The 24,615-nt window shown below is 47.5% G+C and overlaps 1 protein-coding gene across 2 annotated transcripts in view; it reads right to left on the bottom strand.

Moving 5' to 3' along the window:
• The window catches only part of EDC3 (enhancer of mRNA decapping 3), a 29,222-nt gene extending 5,346 nt beyond the window's left edge, over positions 1-23,876 (bottom strand). The window contains exons 1-4 of one of the 2 annotated variants that reach the window (XM_074156197.1): positions 23,836-23,876; positions 20,436-20,617; positions 18,606-18,919; positions 7,027-7,362 (exon numbers count right to left, since the gene is read on the bottom strand). In XM_074156197.1, coding sequence (XP_074012298.1) covers positions 7,027-7,362; positions 18,606-18,919; positions 20,436-20,599 — 814 coding nt within the window. In that variant the 5' untranslated portion in view covers positions 20,600-20,617; positions 23,836-23,876. Of the gene's footprint in view, positions 1-7,026; positions 7,363-17,455; positions 17,459-18,605; positions 18,920-20,435; positions 20,618-23,835 lie in introns of those variants that run through there. The other variant, XM_074156196.1, reaches the window with a different exon arrangement.
• Positions 23,877-24,615: the final 739 nt, after the last annotated feature.

Below are 24,615 nucleotides of genomic sequence, written 5' to 3'. Positions count from 1 at the left end.
CGTGTTCAAACACTTGACCTCGCATGCTAACCGCTGATTAAGCTCCCTCCGCTAATAGCCATTCATTACAGGCAGCGCACATGCAAGGCTGCGCGTTATCGAAGGCATTTCAGCCTTCTGATAGCAGCCGCCGAGCGTTCCGAGTCATAAGCCACTAATAATCCTAAACCCATCCCACCAGTCACGCACCTGCCCGGTGCTGACACCCCTCTCAGCCTCCGCAGTCACGCAAAGCCAGGCTCTTGCCTTCTTTCCCCATTCATATTTTTGCTGTTACCTCATCGGGTGGGTGTTTTGCAAGCTCGAGGAAGGATGTGGAATGAGTGACCCGAGGTCAGGATCTCTCCCCAAACAGTCTGATGGGATGCGTCCTCCGCTAACCTCGAAAAAGGGGATCTCAAAACGTCCCTTTTGCTCCTTCTCAACTGCAGGGTCACAAATTCCCTGCTTAAATTTTTACAGAATCACAGAACGATTCGGGTTGGAAGGGACCTCAAAGTCCATCCAGTCCCACCCCCTGCTCTGGGCAGGGACACCTCCCCACCAGACCAGGTTGCTCCAAGCCCTGTCCAACCTGGCCTTGAACCCCTCCAGGGACAAGGGAATTTTGCACAAACTCCCCAGATTAGAAGGATGAAAGAGCTGATCTATATCCACCCCATTTAGCACCAGCGTTGCCGACGTCCTCCCCATAAACCTTTACATCTTTCCCCTCAATCACTTCCCCCAGCGCAGGAGCTTTATAAAGCCACACTGACCAGCAGCTAAACGCAACCCAGTGCCCAGTGGGTTAACGCCAATGGGGGGGGTTACTGGGAGGCAGTGGAGGCATGAGATGAACTTGCATTATAGCACGCCAGGGCTACACTTTGCCCTAATTGCTCCCCTCTCAAGAGCGGGCTGAGATGCCAAGAGAACTTCCCCTTCCTCGCACTCACGCAAGGTCCAACCAGTCAGACCGGCTTATCAGAACCAGGCCGAGGGAGTTAAAATAAACTAAATAAAACTCTGGCAGAGAGCAATCAAGAAGGCGACGTGTAAACCCACAAACAATCACACTCCTGCAACAAACCTGAACCCCTGCCAACTTTAATTATGTTTGGGTTGGACAGTGCATCTTTATTGTTCGGTAATGAAGGCAATAAAATAAATTAGCTCAGGCCTTTTAATATTAAATAAGTGTATTTTCCAGCTGCCTGGAAAAAATAAAAAAAAACCAAACCAAAACAAAAAAAAGGCAGATATAGACTAAACAGTTTTGTGACACGCAGAGTATTGCTGAAGCCTGATTAAACATGAAGTATTCTCCATTTATGAGGCACACACTGTCCTGGAGACTACGACTACGAACAAATTATCTCCTCCAGCTCCACTATGCAATGTCAGGCGCACACTGGTTGGATTAAAACACCCCATGGCAGCAGAAAAAACTAAGCTAACTCTACAGAAGTTAACGAAATAAAGAGGTTTCCCCCTAAACAAGCCCACAGCAAAGTTGCTGTCAGTCCGAACGCCTCCCATGCAGGAAAAAAAAATAAAATCAGAGCGGGCTGCTAGAATAGCTGGGTGTCTAAGGCCAATCTCTTCTCCTCACTATTTCAGCAGCTCTCTGGCTGCTAAAATAAAGAAATACAGGCAAAGTGCAGGAGAGGATTAGATGGAACTGGACACAGAATCTCCTGAAAGCTGGACGTAAAGCCATCATTTTTTTCCTTTAGCAACAAATAACTCTGGTTTCCAGAGCTGCACAGCTCATGGTCTAAGACGCAAACTCAGCAAAAACAGTTACTTGCCCCACAAACTTTCTCCCCAACCTTAAGGGCTAGACTTTTTTTTTTTTTTAAATCATCATTATTTTTAATGAAGACAAAATTCTGCGGGAGTTCTGGCCGACGTTCTGATGCCAGCCTCTCCCAGCATTAGCGCACAATTCCCTCTGGCTGAACGAAAAAAAAAAACCCATCGGAGAGACAAAGAGTTTGCCCCATGAGCACTTTGTTCTCCTCCTGCGGTTGGAGAAAGTGAACTTAATTTGCACCCGACTCCAAGATCCCTGAAACACTTCGCACATTCAACATACACAATCGCTGTAAGGCAGTCATCCATAGACTGAAGAGCTAAAAGCCAGAGAGTAGAACAGTCAGTCAAGGACATGGCACACACACACACACGCTCACACACACACAAAATAAAAGTCATAGTGTTGGCATCATCCTCACCGAACAGGCTCAGCCACAGCGTTGGAGCCTGACCCTGGCACATAAGCTCTGCCTCCTGCATTCATTTACTTCTAAATGCCTACTTTCTTTCACTATCTCCTTACCACTGGGGGGGGAAGGTTTCTTGAAGGCCAGGCTTGAAGTCCAGTTTTCTGGGGGAAGACAGAGAAATACTGATGCTTGTCAAGTGAAAGCAGGACTGTGCTCAAAAAAAAAAAAAAAAAAAAATCAGACTGTGTCAAATTTCTATAGCGGCTGAGTTTGAAAAATCCCACTTATTTTCCAGAAGAGACACTGGGATGGAAACAGGGCATTTTCTACGCTAACAGCATTAATGAGAAGAGAACCTGCTTTGGACAAAGCCTTGCTAGTACATCAGGGAAAGAAATCCATACCTTACCTCTCCTCTTTACTCATCTCAGTGTGCTCAGAAAGACACTTTCTTGGCAGAAATAAAGTTAAGAAGAAAGGGGAAATGAACTGCAAAAAAGAGAACAATTTGAGAGAGTCTGTTATGCTTGAGATTATATTATCCAGAGTCACTGCTGATGAACAGAGATGCTCCATCCCACCGCCAACTCCTCCAAGCTCCAACATACCCACAGAACACTGGCTTTGCAGCCAAAAGACCTGAGCCCAAAACAGCAGCCGCCCAGCCCCAAGAGTAAAGACTAATTAGATATTTCAGAGAGATTCACATGTAGAACCCAGGGATGGGCATGTTCTGGTAAGTTCTAGTAGCTTCAGGTTTTTTATTTGCGTTCGGAACAGATCCTCTTCTTCATTCCCTGCTTACTCCTAAAACACACGCTGATATACCCACAGGACAGCCCGGCTCCGTAAAATTAGCTCTTCTCAGAAAAGCATCCTGGTGGACCAAAGTGTTCATCACGCTTTGCTTACGTCCTACACGGATTGCCTTATTTTAGTCGGCAATAAAAGCACGGACAGGAATTTGGAGAACAGGAATCTGGAGAACTGGCAGCGGCAGTTTGCTGGTTTTACCGCTGCGCGATGCCGGTTATCTCCTAGCTGCATGGAAACACGGCATAAAAGAGCAGCAACAATTCACAGATTTCTTCCCCTCTCACGGCGACAAGAGCTGGATATTAGCTCACTGTCAATCACCAGCGTCACTTTGTTTGTGCTATTACAGCAGACAGAATAATTATTCTATCAGCCAGAGCTCTTTTAAGACAATCATCTACAAGATCGGCCTAGGGGGGAAAAAATTATGAAGTACTTATTGCTCCTGTAACTAGGAAGTGCTTTTTGCAAGTAGAGCTCCCCTCAGGAGTCCAGACACAGCTCCATAGAGAGAATTCAGGAGAAACAGAAATCCTGCCATGGACATAGCCAAATTCACGGCTTTCGGGGCTATTTGCACTCTCATGTCAGCAGCTGCTGCTCTTTGAGCCACTAAGAGGGGGCAGGCTGCCTCCAGCTTAGCATCTTCCTTCCAGTTCCTAAACAAAAGGGATCAGGATATTTTTCAAGTGACAGAGCGTCGTTACTCCCAGCACACTGAATATCCCTCTGTCCCTCGGAGGGCTGACTCGCTCCAAAAGAGCCCTAGACCGATTGCCAGAACCAGCAGGCGAGTTACAACCATTTACAAGAGCTTTTTGCTAGATGGCCATTAGCATTTCCTAAGCAAAAGTAAACTTCCTCAGCGGACACAAAGGAAGTCAACCCTCTGTGGGAAAAATAAAACCATCCCGAGAGACGCAGCGCTGGGACGCTTTTGTCATCATTTACAGGACTGGGAACGCACCCGGCTCAGCACAGGCGATGGGGAACCGTAGCTGTCAATCCCCTGCCCGTTGTGTGACACGACAGCTTTTCTTCCCAAACAAATTCAGAATTCCAGAGAGGAGACTAATCAGCCAACAGTAGCTAATGAGGCCAGCGAGACCCTGCAGCTCCGGAGGGGAGTCATTTACCACCCTCCCCGGGACGGCTTGCCAAGAATAAAACAAGAAAACAGCAGTTTGGGTTGTTTTTTTTTTTCTTCACCAGGCTGCAGTGAAAATGAAACATCATTTCATTTTCATTCCCCCCAAATTTACTTACTGATACTCGCTGCTTATCGCACGTCGAGAGTTTTCCTCCCAGGACCGGTGCTGCTAGAATTAGCATTAGCCACACTTCTCAAATTGGCAGCCAACAGCGGGGTTAGCTTTTGTTTCAGCCTAGACGCGGAGGCCCTGTCTCCTCTCAAACAAGCTGTCTGGAAGATGAATTGATGAGTGGCAAATTTAAAAAAAAAAAAAAAAAAAAAAAAAAGAACAGTAAAGAAAAAATAAATCACACACCAAAATGAAGAAGTGTTTCTTCAAACGGCACACAGGCAATCGGTGGGGCTTCTTGTCACACTGAAAGCTCGCAGAGATTTAAAAAGCAATAAGTTAAATTAAGCAGAAGGAAAAAAAAAAAATCAAAAATAAAAAGCCTCATCAAAAGCTATTAATACTGAACTATCACTTCTGCTTCAAGAAGCCTTAAAATTGTGAAAGACAAAGCACTCGGTGGGGAAAGTCTCACGGCATGTTTACTCTCTTCTTTCATTTTTCCATAAGTATCCTTGAACACACAACAGCGAGCCGGAAAATTTCTGCTATCCCCCAGTAGGGTTTGGTCTCATCCGAGAGCAGAACAGATCCATAGTACAATGGATGACACAAATGGCACACTCTGACATCGTTGTACAGCAGAAACATGGAAAAAAAAAAAAAAAGACTGTAAAAAGTGGCAAATCCCTACAAATGAATCAGCTTCCTCCTGTGAAGGGTTTCACACCCCAGATGGGAGTTTCCGGGTGGAGAAAGAACGACAGATCAAGGACCCAATGACACTTCTGCTCCGTGGCCAGACAACCAGGGTATCAGCTATTTAGTGTCTCTCTACAAAGAAAAAGATCTGAGGTTTGATTTTATTCTGAGGGGGTAAATGTTCCTGGACTGGAATACCAGGAAACGTTCCTGAAATGTTCCAGGAATGTGGTTCCAAACCACAACTAGGCTAAAGCAAGAGGGAATTTGCACCAAACTACAACATAAAGTACAGATGCTCCACTTTCCAGCATGTCTACGTATAGAAATAAGAAGATTCCTTAGAGTAAAACCCATCAGCATACAGAACTAGCTCCTGGGGCAAAACTAAACTAAACCAAAATAAAACACTACTGAACATGAAATGAAACCAATTCTACCAGAAATTCAGGCTGGCAGGAGAACATCTGCCCGACAGCTGGCACTTCAGGCTGAGCTACTTTCTCCTCATCATACACTTGACAAATACTTTGCTTCGAGCATCCGCCTAAAATTTTTCCTTTCCTTTTTTAATTAAAAGAGTGAGATAAAGCAAAGGAGAGAAAGACATTCTTTACACACACATATACACACATGAATGTGTTTGTCCCCTCCGCAGCAGCAGGGGGAGGGGGGGCATCCCGCATAAAAAGCCTTTTGTACAACCAACGTTTGCAATCGTGGATGGGAAGAGCCAGAAGTGTCTCTTTTTACGCCGATGACATTTAAAGTTCCGCAAAACCATGCGGAAATATAGAACTACCACCCAAAGAGTATCAGAAACACACGAAAACTCCTGCCTTTTACCAAGACAGCACAAATTATGACGTGCTACCGTGACCCAGAACCCTGAGACCATCCCTCCCTCAAGAGCCAGCGATCGAGTCCAGGCGGGTTTGTGGTGCTGCTGAAATCAAAGCAAGGGGTCAAATGCCTCCTGTTCGGTTTCCATTCTCATTATCCAACCATCACTTTTGTTACCAACCGCAAAAACACTTACCTTGTTGTCCTATATGAGGTTTGTTTTTTTTTTTATCTTGGAAATATTCCAAATAAAGGTTGGATGTAGAAACAAGGCACTGATCCAATTTTTACATAAACAAAAGCCCTCGCTTGTACCACGCTAAGCTGATAAATACCCCCTCGGGGAAAACCATCCTACACAAGGGAAAGTGTCAGGTGCTGCACCTGGGGAGGAATAACCCCCTGCACCAGGACAGGCTGGGGGCTGAGCTGCTGGAGAGTAGCTCTGAGGAAAAAGACCTGGGAGTCCTGGTGGACAACAGGATGCCCATGAGTCAGCAATGTGCCCTTGTGGCCAAGAAGGCCAATGGCATCCTGGGGGGCATCAGGAAGAGTGTGACCAGCAGGTCGAGGGAGGTCATCCTCCCCCTCTGCTCTGCCCTGGGGAGGCCCCATCTGGAGCACTGGGTCCAGTTCTGGGCTACCCAGTTCAAGAAGGACAGGGAACTGCTGGAGACAGTACAGCAGAGGGCTACAAAGATAATGAGGGGCCTGGAGCATCTCTCTTAGGAGGAAAGGCTGAGGGACTTGGGTCTTTTTAGTCTGGAGAAGAGAAGACTGAGGGGGGATCTGATCAACGCCTATAAATACTTAAAGGGTGGGTGTCAGAAGGATGGGGCCAGTCTTCTTTCAGTGGTGCCCAGTGACAGGACAAGAGGTAATAGGCACAAACTGGAACATAAGAAGTTCCATGTAAACGTGAGGAGGAACTTCTTTCCTGTGAGGGTGGCAGAGCCCTGGAAGAGGCTGCCCAGAGAGGTGGTGGAGTCTCCTTCTCTGGAGATGTTCAAACCCGCCTGGACACATTCCTGTGCAACCTGCTCTGGGTGGACCTGCTTTGGCAGGGGGGTTGGACTAGATGATCTCCAGAGGTCCCTTCCAACCCCACAGCATTCTGTGATTCTGTGATGCACCACGTGTGCCCCAGGAAAGCAGCCGAGTTTGAGCCCTTATGGGTAAGGGATGTGGCATACCCGTGCAGAATTCTTTGTTAGCATTCTGGGGTACCACAATCCTTCTGTAGACTATGGGCTCCGATTCCAAGATGTTCTCGTCATGCCGGTAACGAGCTGGTTTCTCATTCGGGGTGCCCCGGGAACGAGTGCCGCTCCTCCTCTCATAAGTTTCAATCTCTTCAAACACGGCCGCCTTGTCGAAAAGGGCCAGGTTCCCTTCGAAATCAAAATCCGTGTCGGGGATTTCATCAATGTCATCCCCAAAGCACTCATCATCTTTGCTCTTCATCTGCCCATTTTTCAGGCCGCTCTTTTTCGGAGTCACTTGGTTGGGGTGACGGCTACTGGATGACCCTAGACAAAAATAAAAGGAGGTTGGAAGTGTGTCATAAATGGGGAGAAAAAAAAAAAAAAAAAAAAAAGCATTGTCTCACACATTTTCCCTGGAAATTTTATAAGAGAGGGGAGCTCATGCTTGCAATCCGCTGACTCAAGGGATACTCACTTTCCAAAGAAGCTGCAGAACTCATTTTTGGCATACTCATGGTAACGTAAACTAACAAAAAATAGAACTGGAGCATCATGAGAGACTTTCGGGGACTTTCCATTGGCAAGGTTAGAAAACCAAGCTTGACCTCAGTAGCAAAATAAGCGTTTCTTCACATTTCATTTAATTCAAGATAGTGTCACATTATCGCTAATAAGCTAACCATGATCAAAGACAATTTTTCTCCTGTACTGAGCTTATGTTCATACAGGCACGTGGCTCCAGATCTTCTTTGGAATTTCCCTAAATTTCAGGGACTAATGTAGGTGTTTTCTTCCATAACAGTCTGGCCACCTATTAATGATCTTTAAGGGAACCCTGAATATAAAGCATTTCTTTTTCCTTGCGTTTGTTATCAATGGGCACACATTTCTGTACCGATATGACGTTCTTTCCTTATTATTATTGCACTATTCTACTTATTCATCAGCTTGCACGTTTAAATATGCTTCTTTCCAATCACAAGTAATTGTGAAAATGGATTTTCTCTGGAGTGGGAGCGATGGAAGCCTCCTCATTCCCAATGCGTGGCTGGAGATCTAGGACTGATACAAAACCATATAAAATTACAGGTCAACATATCCCTCCACTTGCTTTTTTCTTACATTATTATTCAGGTCACCCATACAAACACAGGTCCAGACAACATTCATCTGTTTGTTATACCCATTGTTAAATTACTAAAAATTTCAGGCTGGCTGAATTACTGAATTACTGGCTATTTCAGGCCAATTCCAGCAATTCCAGGTATTGCCTACAGTGTCCGACAGATGGAGTAAGAGTTATCACACCAAAACTGCTTGTTCATTAAATATCTCTCATAGATTAAGACATCACCTTTGCGAGCAATTTATACAAATGAGTTTATTGACAGAATCCGTTTGATAACACAGAAGCAAATTATCACAATGATGTATGCTCCTTATATACCTCCTCCCTAAATGAAAAAGCAGCATTTTTTTCTCTTTACACATTAGACAGAAGACAGGAAGAATTTCCAAAGATGCTTAGAAAACATCCCAAAAGATTTTGCTTCCCATGAAGTTACTTGTCACCTTCAGAAGCGCAGACAAGTCTAGCTTGGTCTTGGCAAATCCCTCCTTCTCCCTACCTAGAAAGGCTTATTTGTAAGCTTGAGTCAAGCTGCCTAACAAACCCAAGCTCTAACTTCCCACATTTCCCACGTGTGAAATCCTCCTCCTCGAAAGCCAAGCACCCTCCCCCTGGTGCCGACAGCCATTTCTTCATTCACTTCATAATCAGGACAGGAACTGGCATGTTCTAGACCAACCCGTTGATTTCGACCAAGTTAATAAAAAGAACTCATCTCTCTTTACAGCAAAGTTATTCAGTAGCTCAATTACACAACTTAAATTGCAGCCGTTAACTCCACGACACCCTTATGATTACCTGAAGCCTTTATAGAAAGCACTATAAAACCAGACCGGAGCAGAGAGGGCTTTCCTGGAAGACACATGCAGGTTTGCCTAGAGTTCTCAGAGCTTAGCAAGGACTTTGTCAGCTCTGGCAAATTCATTTACATTCATTTGTGTGTTCGATAATGAGCTCGTCTAACACTGTGTCTAACTTACGCCATGCTGAAAGATGGATCACTAAGGATATGTACTTGGGTTTTATTCTCAATTAAGAATGCATTGTCTCAGCAAGGATTTGCCCCCATATTTTAGACAGCACGTCACTTGTTTTTTCTAGACAACTGTTTAAGTGACTAACCTGACAGCCTTCCCAGCCCCCACAGCAAGGAAGCTCTTTGAAACGTTCAGCAGCTCCTTCTCTGGTGTCTTAAGAAGTAAACAAAATAGACCTGAACATGCTAAAACAATACCTCCCAAAGCTGCTGCAGCTCCAGTCTCTGAGTAGGCCATAATTCAGAAGTCTGGCAACAGCAAAAAGCCCACAAGAAGTCAGAGACCAGCATTTCCCACCTTGAAAAAGCAGGATAAGAGCCCAAATCTTCAAGGTTTTGTGGAATCATCAAGCAAAACCTCCCCAAAATTACACTGAGCAGTTTGTTGTTCCAGTGGGGTTTTTGTTTTAAACGTGAGTTATACCAGTTTAAAAACAGTTTTGCCCAAGCGTCCCTTGCAAGCACTGAGAAGACTGAGAGAATCGACTTCCCCCAGCTTTATCACCTGGTCCAACAAAAGATATTGGCTTTTCCTTTCCTTCTCCAACATCATTATAGCTACAGCACAGCTATGTTAATTAAAATATCTTAAAGGGCACCTACAAAGTCAGACAGGTAATAATTTAAGTCTCTGGCAGCAACACAGCTATCCTATGTACTGGATTTACTCAAACCTCGCTGCATCGTGAAAATTCACTGACCGCAGCCCCAAAGCCACTCACCTCTTCAAAACAGCAATAGCAGTGCAACATGAAATATTTATTTTGCATGTACCGGAGCAACTGAAACTGGCCATAGAGAGCTGTGTGGTCAGCGTCACCACACTCTGACAATACTCTCTGTTTATGGCGTCTCTATTTATAATATTTTAAAATTACTCCGAACTAGAGCAGGGAGTTCATTTTCAGACACAGTGATTTTCACAGAATCACAGAATACTATGGGGTTGGAAGGGACCTCTGGAGATCATCCAGTCCACCCCCCCTGCCAAAGCAGGTCCACCCAGAGCAGGTTGCACAGGAATGTGTCCAGGCGGGTTTGAACATCTCCAGAGAAGGAGACTCCACCACCTCTCTGGGCAGCCTCTTCCAGGGCTCTGCCACCCTCACAGGAAAGAAGTTCCTCCTCACGTTTACATGGAACTTCTTATGTTCCAGTTTGTGCCTGTTACCTCTTGTCCTGTCACTGGGCACCACTGAAAAAAGACTGGCCCCATCCTCCTGACACCACCCTTTAAGTATTCATAGCCGTTGATCAGATGCCCCCTCAGCCTTCTCTTCTCCAGACTAAAAAGACCCAAGTCCCTCAGCCTTTCCTCCTAAGAGAGATGCTCCAGGCCCCTCATCATCTTTGTAGCCCTCTGCTGTACCCTCTCCAGCAGTTCCCTGTCGTTCCTGAACAGGGGAGCCCAGAACCAGACACAGTTTTCGAGCTGCTGGTGACATCAAGAAGTTTATAAAAACTGGGTGAGAACTAACTAGTGGTTGGCAACTTTTGCCAAGAAGCCAGCAAAGGGCATCTGGTAGAATTCCAGAATTGCTGTTGATAAAACACAATGTAAGACAGAAAAAAGGCAAGGCTTTCCAGGAAGAATTCCAGTGTACAAGCTACGACCAGTCATTCACATGCATAGTTTTGAGCAAAAGGGAACACTTTTTACTAACACGACTTTCCCTAGGAGGAGTCCCAAATCAAAAGGTGATGTATAAACCACTCCAAAGTTGTACACAGCTTGGGATGGAGCTGGCAACTGCCGCCACCAACAAGGGAATTGCATCCAACGGCCGCACAAGAAATGAAACCCCAGACCAAGGCAACAGGCCGAGCTCTCCAAGCGTTCCCAAACTCCAGGTGGAAGCAATAGTCCAGGGACTCTCAGAATTCAGCTGAATAAGCCACAGCCTACAATGAACACAATGGCAAAACAAGCTGCTTGTGTCAGTGGCAAGTGTTACGGCAACTCACTTTGTTCCTGTTACCCAACATGAGTTTTTACGCTCGTTGCCAGATTCTTCTGCAAAACACAACTCCACGTCACCCTCAGTTGACCTGAAAAGCAAACTGCAGGGCTAGACGCACCGCCGTGTGATGGACCAGGGGACAGAAGCAGCTGATGTGAGCAGGCTGTAAATGCTGAGGGAATAAAAAGCTGCGCTAGAAAAAGCTGGGAGAACAATGGCTGGAAAGCTCCCCTGCAGACATGATGAATGGGAGCCAAGAGCATACCTCATCAAAACGAGACATGCTGAAATTGTGGCGGGCAGCTCTCTAATCCATAGTTAATCCATGGGTGCCAGCTCTGAAATACGGTGGACCCAAACAATCGGCTGGCTTTTCACAGACCATGGTACAACCCCACAACAGAAGTTGCTCAGAACATGGTAGAGGGCTCCTACAAACTTCGAGCAAAGTTATGTGGTGTTCCTCTTCAAGCCACCCAGAGGCACCTGGACAGGCTTGAGAGGTGGCCCCATGTGAACCTCATGAAGTTCAACCAGGCCAAGTACAAGGTCCTGCACCTGGGTCACAGCAATCCCAGGCACAAATCCAGGCTGGGAGGAGAATGGCTGGAGAGGAGCCCTGAGGAGAAGGACTTGGGGGTGCTGGTGGACGAGAAGCTCAACATGAGCTATCAACGTGCACTAGCAGCCCAGAAAGCCCCCCCGCATCCTGGGCTGCATCAAAAGAAGTGTGGCCAGCAGGGCCAGGGAAGTGATTCTGCCCCTCTGCTCTGCTCCGGGCAGACCCCACCTGGAGTACTGTGTCCAGCTCTGGGGCCACCAACACCAGAAGGACATGGACCTGTTGGAGTGGAGCCAGAGGCGGCCACAGAGATGCCGGGAGGGCTGGAGGCACTCTGCTGTGAGGACAGGCTGAGAGAGTTGGGAGGGTTCAGCCTGGAGAAGAGAAGGCTCTGGGGAGACCTTGGAGCCCCTTCCAGTCCCTCAAGGGGCTCCAGGAAAGCTGGGGGAGGAATCTTGATCAGGGAGGGGAGCCATAGGAAGAGGGGGAAGGGTTTGACACTGAAAGAGGGGAGATTGAGATGAGATGTGGGGAAGAAACTCTTTGCTTGTGAGGGTGGTGAGACCCTGGCCCAGGTTTCCCAGAGAAGCTGTGGCTGCCTCATCCCTGGAGGGGTTCAAGGCCAGGTTGGACAGGGCTTGGAGCAACCTGGTCTGGTGGGAGGCGTCCCGGCCCAGGGCAGGGAGTGGCACTGGATGGACTTTAAGGTCCCTTCCAACCCAACCCATTCTATGATTCTATATTCTCCATCTAGGCAGGCAAGAAGATTGGCAGCTGATGCTGTTCAGGGAAAAGAGAAGAGCCTAAAAAGAGGGCAGAAGGAGGGAAGGGAAACCTCAGGCAGAAGAGTCTGAGATAGGACTAAGAGGAGAAGTGTCCGCTGTCTTCCAGGGCACTAGTGTGACATACCAGAAGCAGCCACCAAGCAAAAGCTGCTATTCACAGCTGTGCTTGCTTCCACAGCCCAGTCCAGTCCTCTGCCAAGCAGCTACAGAAATCCAGACCTTCTAGCCCAGCTCCTTTGAGAGGGCAACTTCCAGCACCTCTGCCTTGCGTGTCTGTGGGAAGTTTGTCGAGAAGAACAACACATGGCTCCACGTCAAGTTGGCAGCTTGACACCGTACAGCAAAGTGCCTCCCTGAAAAGACAAACAATACTTCCCAGGCTTTTTTTGTTGTTTTTGTTTTGTTTCCTTGGAAAAATAAAAAAAAACACAAAACCTTTCACATATGGCACACAAGCAAATGTAAAGTCTCCAGTGAGCTGGCCGCCTTCCTGCGGGATCCCTGTGGGAGCTTTGGGTCCCAGCCCTGGCATGAAGGAGCCCGGTGCCAGCGCGGCACAGAAGCCGTTGTTGTGAAACCTGCCTTGATATTTGTTGTTTATTGATTCCTGTCACACAAGTACTCTGAAGGGGGAACTTTGTCCCTGACTTGGCACGCTAAAGGGCATCAGGAGGTCAACTTTCAGCTGTATTAAACGCTGTATGACTTAAGTTCTAGATGACATCTCAGCTCCTTCTTCTCCAGACACCTGTACACACCATCTCCATAGAGCCAGGACCTCCCCCGAGATTCACACATCATTCGCCCTACTCTCCAAACATACACATTTTAGGGGGCAAGAGTTCACTTTTCTACCTCATTTATCCTAAAATTAATCCAAGCTAACAACAATCTACATCTAGCGCTTTGCTCAACTCGTTTCAGACCGTCTGTAAAAGAATATCTGACCTGCTGTTGTGTTTATGTAAAACTGACACAAGTTATTTGTGGGTTGAAGCGGTTTGAAGCACTCGCTGCTCACCCCAGACCTACCAGCATTTAAAAAAAAGTGTTACGTGAGGTCATCCTCCTGAACACTCCATCCGTTCAGAATAAAGCAAAGCAGAGGTTACTCTAGACATTTGGGTAGCTGACACTGAAGTTTGAAAGTTTTCCTGAAACCAACCAAAGTAACATACTCAAACAACCAACCGGAATTTAGGAAGAGTTCAGGAATTAAGAACAAAAAAATTACCTTAAAAGAATCACAGCTCTTTTCCTACAGGAAGCACCACGCTGTGTTTGGGCCTGGGTAGAAGTAAAACACTCCAAACCACAGAGGCTTGAAGATGGCTTGATAGGACGAGGTGTAACCGTTTTAAATGGAAAGAGGGGAGATTTAGATTAGATACTAGAAAGAAATTCTTTGCTGTGAGGGTGGTGAGACCCTGGCCCAGGTTGCCCAGAGAAGCTGTGGCTGCCCCTGGAGGTGTTCAAGACCAGGCTGAATGGGCCTTTGAGCAACCTGGTCTGGTAGGAGGTGTCCCTGCCCAGGGCAGGAGGGTTGGAACAGGATGATCTCTAAGGTCCCTTCCAACTCTAACCGTTTTACGACTCTATGGTCAGGTCAGCAAGGAGTGTGTGCCTCCCCCTCCACATCCTTCTGGCCTTACTCCTCCCACCAAGCCTATTTGGCAATCATTTAAAAATAAAGAAGTGAATATAAAAAGAATTACAACCTTCTCAGAAAATAATACAGCTGTTGGTGGGGGAGGAAGACTTCCAGAGGTCCAGGAACTTCTCCACATAAATACAGCCTTTGATCTCCCCGTTTAACCAGCCTTGCCCCCCTGGGTTTTGTTTCTCTTCTAAACACAAAAGCAAGGGAAAAAATGAAGTCATGGAAATAACACTGGATAGATACTGATGCTTCAACAATTAAGTCACGGAAATATGCTGGAGATATATATATACACACACACACTGATGTTTCAATAATTGCGCGATGAAGATCTGGAAAGGAGCACAGCCCAGGGGGCTCTGAGGGGAAATAGAAAAGAACATACCCAATTTTGGCACAGCATGAGAGCTGGCTGAAGATTTCATAAAGAGAAATAAAAATAACGGATGCTCGACTTGGAGATGCACTGATTGTATCTTTTGCATCATTCTCATTAGAGGCCGTTAATTTGTATTTTCAACAACACGGCAAATAACATTTGTAATTACTTGTAGGGTGATGTTGTAATAGATTATGTTTATACAGGCTTTAAATAGAAAACCTTTATAATGCTGCATTTTGTTTCCAGTTCCTTTTAGAGGAAAAATGGAGGCTGGCAATCAGGCAATTTTCAAATAGGAAAGATAACAGGAATGAGGAAATCATTGTGACCGGCTTTATTCAGCTTTGGATTTTCTAACGTTTGATGCTGGTGAAGCAGAATAATACACGGGGTGGGACAGGGAAGATCTCCACTAATTCAATATGAATATTCACTTTAAACAAATAAATTGTTGAAGAACTTTTTGCTTTTACTTAAATATGTGTCAACCACACTTCTCTCAGAAACGCCGCGGTGAAGCAAACAGCGGGATGTTGTTCTTTGCATACTCAAACAGGACTGTTCTTATGGAAGACTGAAAGAGGGATGCGCAAAAAGAAGTATATGACAGAAAGGAATGGCACAATTGTAGGGCAACTGATAAAATAATCTCTTTCTGTTCATACTCTAGCTCATACCAGCAGAAGTAGGGAGGTGATTGTCCCCCTGTACTCAGCACTGGTGAGGCCACACATGGAGTATTGTGTCCAGTTTTGGGCACCTCAATACCAGAGGGATATCCAGGTGCTGGAGCGGGTGCACAGGAGGGCAACGAAGCTGGTGAAGGGCCTGGAGAATAAATCGTACGAAGAACGATTGAGGGAGCTGGGACTGTTTAGTCTGAGGAAGAGGAGGCTGAGGGGTGACCTCATCACTCTCTAGAACTACTGGAAAGGACATTGTGGAGACGTTGGTGCTGGTCTCTTCTCACAGGCAAACAGCGATAGAACAAGAGGGAATGGATTCAAGCTGCAACAGGGTAGGTTTAGAGTGGACATTGGGCAGAAATTCTTCACAGTGAGAGTGACCAGACACTGGAACAGGCTGCCCAGGGAGGTGGTTGAGTCACCATCCTTGGATGAGTTTAAGAGTCATTTAGATGTGGTGTTGGGGGATATGGTGTAGGGGAGAACTTTGTAGAGTACGGTAGATGGTTGGACTCAATGATCCCAAGGGTCTTTTACAACCTGAATGATTCTATGATTCATGTCCCACCATATCATTTGCCTTTGCAGCTATCTACAGCCACAGTCCCTCCAGTTCCACCACGGCTCTCCAGTATCATCTGTGCCTGTCCCAAAGCCCAGCCCGCACAGCCGGAGTCTGTAAGGAGAGGCAGCCACTTCCTTCAGCGTCTTTGCTGCCTCCTCCACCCTCTGTTCACACACATCTTTTCCCTGCTATATCCCAAATTCCTGCAGTGTTCAACCCCTACGATTCTCAACCCAACCTCTAAGCTCACGCCAGCAGAGGCGGAAGAAAGGAGTAAGAGATCATATCAAAATGCTGGGTGGGGGAGAACACGGAGAGCATTTTTCTTCTTAAGTATTGTCTTATGTGTCCTAAAACTAAATGAAGTAACGCACCCTGAAGATAAAGGCTGGTATTTCTCGGCACCAGGACTGTGAATTTGCAGTTCTCATCCCGATTCATTTTGGAAGTACCTAACACCATCCTGCTTCTGTCCTGAACGAGCAGTAGGAGAGGCTTTTGTGACCATTCCTCTGGATACTACCACGTTCCCAAGAGACACACAGAACAGTCCGCAGCATTTTAAAGATCAATTTCCTTCAATGGGCTTCAAGAGAGGAAAAAAAAAAAACAAAACCGCAACTTCAAATCAGGTTTGGCATGGGAATCTTGCCAAATTCCCACAACGCAACCAACTGTTCATCAAAAATGGTCCCGAAGCTAATAAATAAAACCATCCACACAGCCCCTTCTCACCCAACACGATCCTGAAGGTGACTCCGGACGGGGTGACTTCTGAAACAGCAAGGTGGCCGCGAGGCAACTAAGTAACACCAGCGTTTGTGGGCAAATAACATCATAAATTCCGCTACAACCTTCCCAAAGCCTTAACTAGGTTGGTTACAAGGTGCTCTAGCCCTGCCTTGGGCCATGTGCCCTTCCCGGCCGTGGAATCCCCTGTGGAAGCCAAGGCAACAATCCTGTACTCAACTGTCAGCTGGTAAAATGCTGTGATAAACAGGGATCCGGCCTCCGCTAGGACCAGCTGCTTTCTGCTCTTCCTCCATATCGCAAGCGCAAAGAGCACACAGCAAGTTAAGGTTCTCACCGGAATCATGGAATTGTCAGAGTTGGAAGGGACCTCTAGAGATCATCCAGTCCAACTCCCCTGCTAAAGCAGATGCTAAATGCCCAGAGCACATCACTCAGGACTGCATCCAGGAGGGTCTTGAAGATCTCCAGAGAAGGGGACTCCACACCCTCCCTGGGCAGCCTGTTCCAGGGCTCTGCCACCCTCACCGGAAAAAAGTTCTTCCTCATATTTGAATGGAACTTCTCATGTTCCAGCTTGTGCCCGTTGCCCCTTGTCCTGTCACTGGGAACCACTGAAAAGAGTCCGGCTCCATCCTCCTTCAACCCACCCTTTAGATACTTGGAAGCATTGATAAGGTCTCCCCTCAGCCTTCTCTTCCCCAGGCTAGAGAGCCCCAGCTCTCAGCCTTTCCTCATCAGGGAGATGCTCCAACCCCTCAATCATCTTAGTTGCCCTACGCTGGACTCTCTCCAGTAGTTCCCTGTCTCTCTTGAACTGGGGAGCCCAGAACTGGACGCAGTATATTCCCGTTGTGGCCTCACCAGTGCAGAGTAGAGGGGGAGAATGACCTCCCTCGACCTACTGGCCACACTCTTCCCTACGCAGCCCAGGATTCCATTGGTCCTCTTGGCAACAAGGGCACATTGCTGGCTCATGGATAATTTACTATCCACCGGGACCCCCATATCCTTCTCAGAAGTGCTTTCCAGCAGGTCCACCCCTGACCTATATTGGTGCCTGGGGTTCTTACTCCCCAGGTGCAGGACCCTACACTTCCCCTTGTTGAACCTCATTAGGTTCTTCTCTGCCCAGCTCTCCAGCTTGTCCAGGTCACGCTGAATGGCGGCACAGCCCTCTGGAGCATCAGCCAGCCCTCCCAGTTTGGTGTCATCAGCCAACTTGGTGAGGACACACTGTCCCCTACAGAGTAACCGACCCTCCACTTACTCAGCTGAACAGCACTAACTTCTCCAGCCTGCGTTCTAGCTAGGGAAGGTATTTCATCGGGAATCAAAAGGAATTTGAGAGTCAAATTTGCCTCCAAAGAACTCCAGTGATAGGTTTTAAACTCTCCCCACAAACGAAAAGGAGCTAGAATTTATCATGTGCATCAGTGTGATGGCAACGGAGACATCAGTGGAGCAGCCCTGTGTGCAATATACCCTGAACACATTTCTGTAAGGTAGCCGGAAGCCTGGAGAAACAGAATGGATTCTTCTAAAAAAGAAAAAAAAAAAAACGAAACACAAAACAAAACCCACAGGACAAATCCAAACCCTGAAAACCAAACCAAACAACAACAACAAAAAAAAAACCCCAATACAGAAGTGGCATACCAGGTCAAACCGCTTCACCTGACTACTCTTACCCAATAAAACCATTTTATATCTCTGAATAAGGGCATTTTTATGGAAGTGTACACATATATCTCTGTAAGCCCAGGTCTGCAAGCTTTAATGAAACCCTGTGAACATTCACACCAAATTACGGATGAGACTGAGAAGTGCCAGACATTTGGAAGATCTACACTTTGAGGCCGAGCTTGCCAATTTTTTCTCCTCACCATTTCTCTCCCTCTTCTCCAGACCTTCAGGTGGCAATACAAGTATAAAAGCAAACAAACAACAGTTTCCAGCACCGGTTGAGATGTTGTGCTGAAGACGGGAAGATGTCACAGCAGTAACTCGGGTAAGCAAAAGGACAGTTGCAGGATAACACAGATACTCACAGGAATTGTGTCTACGCCGGAAGCCCTTGGATTGAGTCAGCGTTTCCACGTGTCGATCCATGTAGCTCTTGGAGCACTGCTGCTGGGGAGAGATGATAATATCCTGATTCTTCATGTCCGTTCTCCTTGGGATATTCTGCGGGGCACTGCTGGAGACGGGCTTCTTTAACACTTTCCCAGTGCCGTTCTGACTGGGACCCACTTGGCATCCGACACCAGGGATGCCCATTTCTGTCTGCTGCAGGTCCCCACATTGTCTGCTGTCCCCTGGCCCCGGGATCTCCAGAATTTTCAGCTCAGTGATGTCACCTGCCCTAAAAAGAGGAAAAGAAAACCAGACATTAAGGAATTTAGCATCTGAAGTACCTTTACAAAAAACACCCCCTAAAGAAAAACATGCAACGTTATCCAGTGCTTTTTTTCTATTGTCATTATTAATCGAAACAAGAAAAAAAATTATTTTAATACACAAACACGGAGGATTATTTCCAGAGACATCAAAACAGTCAACTGAAATGGTATGACTCTTCAAAACAACTCAAATACTTCTATACCACACCTGGATTGTGTTTGAAAGGTTCTGTTCCTAGCTGAAACAGGAATCAGTCACACAGCAAATGGAAGCAAACAGCGCAGACCGTTGCAGAAATCTGCATTAATTTAACGGTTTCTAGATAATATGACTAATCTTGGCCTTGAGGCTACTATTATTTTTTAATCCATTTCTCCAGAAAGCTACCCTGAGATCAGGGCAATTCACGCTCAGACAAGGATGGCGCTTCCCGTTTCCTTGGAAAAAGGATAAAGAAAACTTTATCTTTATAAAGAAAACAGTGCTGGGCAGGAGCCAAAAATGAAACAAAGAACTTGTTATAAAGGCCTCTGTTTGCACTGATTGCAAGAAATAAAATCAGAAATTAGGGTCTTCTATTTTAAACTTAGTAAGTATTTGACCAACTGGGATATAAAAGTAGCAAGAGCTTGCTACAGACTTCCGCACATCTCCTGGAAGAATACGGTCATCATCCTTCCTCACTGTCTCTCTTCAAAATCCAAGAAAAAAAAGAATTAAGAGTATCGACTTCAGAGAATCAATCTTATTTAAAAATCGGTGACTCAAATCTCTTAGCTATTGTAACGTGCCAGGTAACAGCAAAAGATCCAGTGACGAGTGACTCTTATTTATTCTTTTTAAGCCCAGTGTTACCAGGAGCTGGTAGGAAAGAATTCCCAAGAGCTACAATCCTGCTGCATCGATTCAGCTTCTTGGCTCAAAACTCTCACCTGCTTGCACAGAGGAAAGAACGTGGCAAGGGACAGAGGAGATGGGAGTTGCATTGATTAACAGCACTTCATTTCATTGTATTGGGGCAATAATTTTAACTGATCTACCACTCTCCTTTCTCTCCCATCACACTTTAATTACATGTAGTAACACATGCTGAGGGGCAAAGCTTGAAGAGAGCAAGCCGGCGCCCTCAACTACCCGAAAACTGAACAACAGAATGTATACACACTATAAATATATATGTATATTTATATATACACATGGTCTCAGCCACAAATAACCTCCAAGTGTGAGCTACACCACTTCTAACACCAGGATCACGGAGCCAGAAAATCATCTCCTGCACACAAACTAACAGAAACATGAGAGGCGCTTCTCATCCAAAGACGCTCAGCAGCCGTAGGGAGATTTAAGGCAAAAAGCCCATTTCTGGGAAAAAAAAAACCCAACCCAAACCAAAACATCCAAAGCACCACAGACACTGCCTGGAAAAAGGCAGGAGGAAAAAAAAACCACAACAAAAAAAACAGACAGACACTAACCTGAAGGTGACTTCTGGCACGAGGCACTTGACCCCATTATGGAAGGGCCGCGTCAGGGAAATGGTCTGGCTGACCTGATCCACAGCAGACACTCGTCCTTGGTAGACTCCCAAGCTTTCTCCACAATTAATTGACACAATGCTCCCCAGCCAGTCCGTAGCCATATTTCCGGCACACAATTGCTGTAAAGAGACACAGGCTTGGCTGTAACAAGATGCAGAAAGTGACAACCCGAATCAGCATCAATGGCATCCCCCCGGCCCAGAACCTTGGCTTCCACCCAGGCTCTGGCTCTGTCAGCTCCTTTCTTCTTTGTGGGGTGGAAATAACATCCTTACAGACAGCGAGCACATAAATCCCTGGACGGGGCTTTGCCTATATGATTGTTTGTAATGCAGATCACCGTTTGCATCGTTAAGGAAAGCATTTTCTAACCGAATTCAAGACTAACAGCTTCCAACAGCAATATTTAGTTCTGTCTGTGGACATTCTCCCTGTGATTTCAAACAGGGAATTTATCTTCACTTCCTTTTTTAAAAATTTTGGCATACAAACACCAAGGCAGAACAGCTTCTGGGAATACTCGGCAGTGGGAAGACCCACACAGATTAAAAACAACACCTTTAAGGGAACAAACAGCTACAAAGAGGGGAGGGGGAAACCCAACACTGGAGTCCAGCACCAAAGTCTTCACGCTCTCCAGAGTATTATCACTGCCACAACTGGATAAATTAAAAGAGAAGGTTGAGCTCCTTTCCAGCATTGAGCTCTACCAGAATACGGGGAGGGGGGAGGGACACAACGACACCCACACTTTGTTAGTCAGATGTTCAGTCCCACATAATTCCCTCAGTTTTGATGCTTGACTTGACTTGTGTCAGCACTTTGAAGCAGCTAAGGACATCATTTCATAGAATCATAGAATTGCCTGGGTTGGAAGGGACCTGTAAGATCATCGAGTCCAACCATCAACCTAACTCTGATAAAAAACATCACTAAACCATGTCACTAAGCAGTATGTCAACCCGTCTTTTAAATACCTCCAGGGATGGTGCCTCAACCCCTTCCCTGGGCAGCCCATTCCAAGGCTTAATAACCCTTTCAGTAGAAAAATTTTTCATAATATCCAATCTGAACCTCGCCTGGAACAACTTGAGGCCATTTCCTCTTGTCCCATTGCCTGGGACTTGGGAGAAGAGACCGACCCCCCCCAGCTACACCCTCCTTTCAGGGAGTTGTAGAGAGTGAGAAGGTCTCCCCTCAGCCTCTCCTCACAAGGCTTGTGCTCCAGACCCCTCACCAGCTCCGCTGCCCTTCTCTGGACCCGCTCCAGCACCTCAATGTCTTTTTTGTGGGAAGGGGCCCAAAACTGGACACAGCACTCAAGGTGGGGCCTCACCAGTGCCCAGTACAGAGGCACCATCACCTCCTGAGTCCCACTCACCACACTGTACCTGATACAGGCCAGGATGCCGTCGGCCTTCTTGGCCACCTGGGCACACTGCTGGCTCATGTTCAGCCGACAGTCGACCAACACCCCCAGGTCCTTTTCTGCCAGGCAGCTCCAGCCACTCTGCCCCCAGCCTGTAGCGCTGCAGGGGGTTGGTGTGACCCAAGGGCAGGACCTGGCACTTGGCCTTGTTGAACCTCATCCCGTTGGCCTTGGCCCATCCATCCAGCCTGTCCAGATCCCTCTGTAGAGCCTTTCTACCCTCCAGCAGGTCGACACTTCCACCCAGCTTGGTGTCACCTGTGAACTTGCTGAGATTTCTTCCTCCAGACAGAGAGCACAGGAAGGTGACGGGCTCACTAGCACCATGGTAGCGCAGAAGAGCTGACAAGCTCATAAATGAAAACAACTACCATATATTTGCCTTTTCTGCTGTAATCAACAGTAAGAGGAAGAAGGCTTGATATTTACCATAAGGAACACAAAAAGAGATAACCCAGGAAGATTAACATCAATATATAAATCACATTTCTGCAAGATTCATTTTAACTCTCTTCAAGGCCTTCCTGAGCTTCTTGGAAAAAGATGCAAGAAAAACGAACAACCCTGGAAATAACTAGGATCTGCGCATGCTACCAGAAAAAACTCATTTCCCCCAACTTTCGGGGGATGCTTCAACGGGAAGCAAATGCTTTATTTGGTCACTAAGCCATAAATTCTTCAGGAACAGCCTCCTCTCTTTCCCATTTCTGTGTATTTATATTAACCCATGATAATAATGTCTAGATTCCAAGATGATGGCCGCTAAAAAGCACTTTCAAAACACAGATAACACATCCCCGAGTTACCTCCAGTAAAATTAAAATTTAGTTGCTTTCCTGCTTTTTGCATCTCTTTTTGAAAACAAGGAAGAGAGTTCAGCACACACCACCATCTTACAAGGAGCCTTTTCAAAAGTAAGAGCCTCCTTATAGCAAGTAAAAAAACCAACACCATAAAGTCTGTTCGTATGCAAACATAAACCAAACCAAGGGAAACTGATCCCAAAGGATCTCAACCTACTACTTTAGGCGTAAACCCTGTAGAATGGAGAATGAACTCCACACACGACAAAAGAGGTACCACACCACACATGACACATTTGCTTGTTTACATACACCTGGAGAGTCAAACCTCCTGTCTCATATTCTGATCTTACATTCCCAGTTTTTGTCATACAGCTTGCAGCTATCATATATTCCCCAACACCCCTTATTTCAGGTGTATATTACTGTTATTCCTGCAAGTTTTAAAAGAAACTAAAGCCATAGAGCTTAGTCCAAACACGCACGCAGCAGTTAATAAACAGAGTTGGGCAGTGATAACTCAGCACGTGATGAGTTGACAGCTTTGCACACCGGGCACTGCTGCTCGAGAGGAAAGATGCATGCTCACCCCATCTGAAGGGTGAGTTAGCACAGAGGTGGTTTCGCTCATTTACGAGGAAAGCAGCCACCAAGCCCACCCGCTCTGTACCCGAGAGACAAGGTGGTGTGCAACACATGCTCCCAGCAGGGCCCATCTCCCCGGGCTGGATCAGGGTGGGCTGCCTCCAGCCTGATCCCCAGAGATAAACACAAGGGGGGTGGGGGGGCAGGCCCAAGAGGTAAACACCCTCCCGCACCCCCAAGTAAACACTGGGGGGACCCCCCAGAGGTAAACACAGGGCCCCCACAACCCGCGTCTGCCTGGCCCCCAGCCAGAGGCGGCCTGGAGAAGCCCGGAGCCCAGGGAGGGGAGGCGCTCAGCCCTGCCTCCACAGGCCTTCCCCTCCCCAGCCGCTCCCCCGGCCTCCCCGCCACGGCCCCGGGCAAGCCGGGGAGGGCCGGGCAAGGCCCAGCCCGCTACCGAGGGCCGGGGCCAGCCCCCGCCGTGGTGAGGGGACGGGACAGAGAGTCGCCCCCGCCTCACCTGCGCCCACCGCTCGCCGCCCGCCTCCACCGCAGCCCCTCCGCCTCAGCGACGCTCGGCGCTTACGTCACTTCCTGCCCGGCACCCCGCCCGGCAGCGGCGCTCAAGCCGCCGGCGGGTGACCATAGAGAGGCGCGGCGGAGTTGGGGGCCTGGCGCATGCGCAGTAAGGCGGTGCGGCGGCGCGGCGGCATGTGCCGGCTGAGCTCTACGCATGCGCAAAGGCAACTCAGCGCGCACACCCCCTACCCTCCCCGCCGGTGCGGGGCTGGGCGCATGCGCAGTGCGGAGCCGCTGGGCGGCAGGCACGGGGCCGGTCCGTCACCGCACCCGGGCTGCGGGCTGTCCCTCCAACATCGCCTCTCTGACCTCTACCACGCCTGTGCCATCGCCGTCACACGCCCGCCATCGCCAACTCCATCACACCTCCATCACACCTCCATCACACCTCCATCGCCTCCGTCACACCTCCATCACTTCCATCCCACCTCCATCACCTCCGTCACACCTCCATCACACCTCCATCACACCTCCATCGCCTCTGTCACACCTCCATCACTTCCATCCCACCTCCATCACCTCCGTCACACCTCCATCACACCTCCATCCCACCTCCATCACACCTCCATCCCACCTCCATCACCTCCGTCACACCTCCATCACCTCCATCCCACCTCCATCACCTCCGTCACACCTCCGTCACACCTCCATCACACATCCATCACCTCCATCCCACCTCCATCACACCTCCATCACCTCCATCTCACCTCCATCACCTCCC

The sequence above is a fragment of the Numenius arquata genome, chromosome 11 (genome assembly GCF_964106895.1).
Source record: "Numenius arquata chromosome 11, bNumArq3.hap1.1, whole genome shotgun sequence".
In the NCBI taxonomy this organism is placed as follows: Eukaryota; Metazoa; Chordata; class Aves; order Charadriiformes; family Scolopacidae; genus Numenius; species Numenius arquata.
Note: the sequence above shows the minus strand (reverse complement) of the source record. Positions and strands in the feature narration are given on the sequence as shown.